This window comes from Otolemur garnettii, unplaced genomic scaffold (assembly GCF_000181295.1).
Source record: "Otolemur garnettii isolate 467f Iridium unplaced genomic scaffold, OtoGar3 scaffold00057, whole genome shotgun sequence".
Lineage (NCBI taxonomy): Eukaryota > Metazoa > Chordata > Mammalia > Primates > Galagidae > Otolemur > Otolemur garnettii.
In genome coordinates, this window is record NW_003852452.1 from 11129021 (window position 1) to 11133142 (window position 4122).

At 45.3% G+C, this 4122-nt stretch overlaps 1 protein-coding gene across 1 annotated transcript in view; it reads right to left on the reverse strand.

The window, feature by feature from the left end:
* YARS2 (tyrosyl-tRNA synthetase 2) overlaps positions 1-841 on the reverse strand; it is a 7842-nt gene extending 7001 nt beyond the window's left edge. The window contains exon 1 of the mRNA XM_012806765.2: positions 32-841. Coding sequence (XP_012662219.1) covers positions 32-815 — 784 coding nt within the window. The 5' untranslated portion in view covers positions 816-841. The remainder of the gene's footprint in view (positions 1-31) is intronic.
* Between the last annotated feature and the right edge of the window lie 3281 nt (positions 842-4122).

Sequence of the window (4122 nt, forward strand, 5' to 3'; positions counted from 1 at the left end):
CACAGTATTTCTCTTGGGTCTAAAGACACTTACTTGTTGATGAACTCGTATCCAGACATGATGTTGCCTAACTGATCAGAACCTCCCAGCTGGACCCTGCATCCATAACGCTGGAACAGGTGATAGAAATCATAGGCCTGGAGCACCTGGTAAAAAAACTCAGTCAAACTCATGCCCTCGGGGCTCTTAAGCCGCGCCTGCACGCTCAGCCTACTCAGCAGCGTGCCCATGCGGAAGTGACCGCCCACCGCCGCCAGGAAATCCACCAGGTGCTGCTTCTGGTACCAGGCTGAGTTGTCCAGCACGGTGAAGCTGCCCCAAGAACGCCCATCGTTGAAGAGCTGCTGGTGATTAGCAGCCAGGGCCTCCAGCCCTCGGCGCAGGGCGCGCGCGTTGCCTTTCACGCGCTCTGCGTCCAGCGCCTCGCGCTCCTTGGTACGGCCGCTCGGGTCTCCCAGGCGTGCCGTGGCGCTTCCCACCAGCGCGATCACGTTGTGGCCCGCTCGCTGGAAATGAAACAGGCCGAGCAGCGCCAGCAGATGCCCCACATGAAGCGAGTCCGCTGTGGGATCGAAGCCGCAGTAAATGGTCTGGGGAAAGTTGCCCGACGTGCGACGGTCGAAGAGCTCTGGGAGCTCTATCTTCGTACCCCTCTCTGGGAAGAAATCCTTGAATAGACCCCGAGCACTCTGCGCCGCCAGTAACCCCCGGACATCTGAATGAGCCTTACGGAGGCCCAGGGGCAAGACTCCAGATAGGCTCGGGGCACCAAACCACCAGCCCCTGGAAAAAAGCCGCAACATGGGCGCCGCCATTGTGGTGGCGACACGCAAGGACTGCCGGGATTCTAGCAGCCCAGCTGCGGCCCTCAGTTACCGCCTCCTGCTGCTCCCTGGGAAGTGCGTCAGTGCTTTTCTGCGCATGCGGGGTAGTGCGCGACAGGGTTGCTTAGTAACGGAGCTGGCGTCTAGCTGGTTACCGTAGTTCTCACTATTCAAGTAGTGATTTCGCCTCAGGGCTCAGTGTCTTTAACGTCCCTAAAACGTAATTTTCTCATCCTCAATGTAGGTGTTTATGATAATAGTTCCTACGTCACAGGATTGTGAAGATGAAGAATTACAGCGCTTGTTACATGGCACTCCACAAAGCCTTCTACAAATACTTTCATTTAAATTTTCACGGAAAAACATTGTGATGCGCAGGTTTTTTGAAGTCGCGATTCTATGTACAAACCTGTTCAAAGAGGTTATGAAGGGTTAGGAATTGGTTTAACTTGGTGGAGAGTTAACGGATCGAGTCGCAATTAGCTAGTACGGATTTCCCAATTGCACCTCAGTCCCCAATATTCGTTAGCTTATCCAGGAGGTGGCAGTCTTGTCCAACCTATAGCAAGAGAAAGTCAATACAATAAATTAGATGCATTAGATCTTGCGTCTTAAATTATTTATTTTAAATACAAGTTACTATGCAGGGACATGGCTTTTTGACATGGATTCAAATTAGTAATCACGTGGCGACAGCATGGCAGGTGCCCTGAGGACTCCACCCAGCAGGGATGCAGTTCTCATTGGCGGCTGGTTGGCAGGTGATCCAGCTCCAGAATCTCATTTAGAGCCAGATTTTAAGGACCACTCTCAATAGCAACTATCTTAGGTGAAGTTGTCCGGACTTCGAGTTGGAGATTTGTGTGCAGGAGGATTATTGCGGCCGTGCACTTGGGAACACTGGTAGTGACGTGAGGGAAGCAGAGATGGGCAGGAGAGACTGAACTATGAACAATTTGTAATTAGAAGGCTCACACAACCCCATAGTGAGCTCTGAAGCTGGGATTTCCTTTCAGAGTCATTCTGAATTGAGGCTAGGGGACAGACCGTTTTACCCTCTTATTGACTACTCATTAAATGTAGTATACCCGTGGTGGGAAGGAAGCAAAATGCGGGGCAAGGCTTTTGGCAGAGGGCAATGTGCAGAAAGAGTCAGCTATGAGTCGTCAGCAACCAATACTCCCAGCAGCTGTGTCAGCGTGTGCCTTGGTCCGGGAGCAATGATCTGGGCCATCATTCTCCAAACCATTCCACAGAGGACCTTTTCATCTCTTAACATTATAAAGCCATTTAACAAAATGAAATGTTATTTTAATAACTGGTTTCTTTGCATGTGTAATTATCAGTGAATTTAGTATCTCATTACCAAATAGTCACTTCAACAGAAATTTTAGATACATTCAATAGGCTAAATAACATAATCCCTAAGGCTGAAGGAAATAACCAGGATGTGTTCTCTCATGCAATCAAAATATCTGAAAATTTGCAGTCATAACCTGTCTGTCTTCTGTCCTACCACTTTGATGAGGGACAGATTTCAGTATGCATAGCCCAGAATTCTCCTGAGCCCATTGCAAAAGAGAATTTCTATTTAGTACCTAACACACAGGAAGATTCGAACCTTTTAGAGGGGGAATCTTTCCTTTTTAGGATTCTGGCCCATATGACACATAGATACCTGGTGTGAGTAATCTTATACCAGAAAGTATGACTTCATATTGTGGCTTAATTAGTCATTCAGGAAACCCTACTTTTTACAAAAGCATGTCTGCCTTACTTAATGGCCTGTGCTTAATGGAGAAGAATTTTTGTAGATGATAAAAAAAAAAAAAAGAAAGTTTCTACCTGGAATTAAAAGTTATTATAAATCTTTAAAAATAGATTTGAGGGGCTGGGCACAGTGACTCACACCTGTAATCCTAGCACTCTGGGAGGCCAAGTTGGTTGATTGCTTGAGCTCAGGAGTTCAAGACCAGACTGAGCAAGAATGAGACCCCATTAAAAAAACAAAATAAACTAGCCAGGTGTTGTAGTCCCAGCTACCTGGGAGGCTGAGGCAAGAAGATCCCTTGAGCCCAAGAGATTGAGGTTTCTTTGAACTATGACACCCTAGTGCTCTACCAAGGGAAACAGAGTGAGACTCTGTCTCAGAAAAAAACAAAGATTTGAGTTCTTCTTTACCTTTTAAGTTTGGTTGTATTTCATGAAGGGGTGGCAAAGTCTGGTGTAGAAGTTAGTATACATATCAGAGCAGGTGCAGCGTAAGACTTGCACAACAGCACAATGACCTGGATAGTTTTGGAAAATACATTCAAATCAATTGTTTTTCTTTCATGATTTGTGGTGTTAAAATAGAGAAAATGAGGGCTGTCCAAAAGATGGGAGTAAAAGAAAGAGGTAGGACTTTCAAAGTTTTGGAATTACGTTGATGGATAAAATTTTATCAGACTACACCCATGACTTGTAGTTGGGTTAAGAAAAGATGACCAAGGTGATTCTTGATGTCTTTACGTTTGGCTTGAAAAATGAATGAATACATGTTAAACTGTATTTTCTAAAATACTTTTTATCTCAACTGTAATAATTTGAGGTTAGCTGACCTTGAATTAGGGGCACATCTATTTTGCAATTACCCTTTCCTGAAACAAAATGCCATATAAATGTAAGTGCCCTGCTTTCAAACAATTACAATAGCATTCAAACAGCACAAAGTATAGTATCGTTTTAACTGGTCTCTATTTCATTTTGAAGCCTTTCTCTGTCTTTAGCATGGTATGTATTCAGATTACAGCAAAGATCCAAGGGGGCTGAAATATGAGCTGTGGTAAGATCACAGCGAAATGACAGCGGAAAGGAGTCTGAGGAATTCTCATCATTGTAATCACTACTCTTGGAGACTGAAGTATAGACAGCTTTCTTCAGGAATGCAAGTGGTGACATAAGGTGCAAAAGGGAGCTGGTAGGAATAATAATAGAAATTGTAGGTTATTTCCCAGCTGAAGTATGACACTCCTATATCCTACTACTTGGAAACAGAAAAGGAATTTCTTTTTTTTTTTTTTTTTTTTGAGACAGAGCCTCAAGCTGTCCCCCTGGGTAGAGTGCTGTGACATCACAGCTTACAGAAACCTCCAACTCCTGGGCTCAAGCGAATCTCCTGCCTCAGCCTCCCAAGTAGCTGGGACCACAGGCACCCGCCACGATGCCTGGCTATTTTTTTTGGTTGCAGCCATCATTGTTTGGTGGGTCGGGGCTGGATTTGAACCTTAGGTGTATGTGGCTGGCACCTTAGCTACTT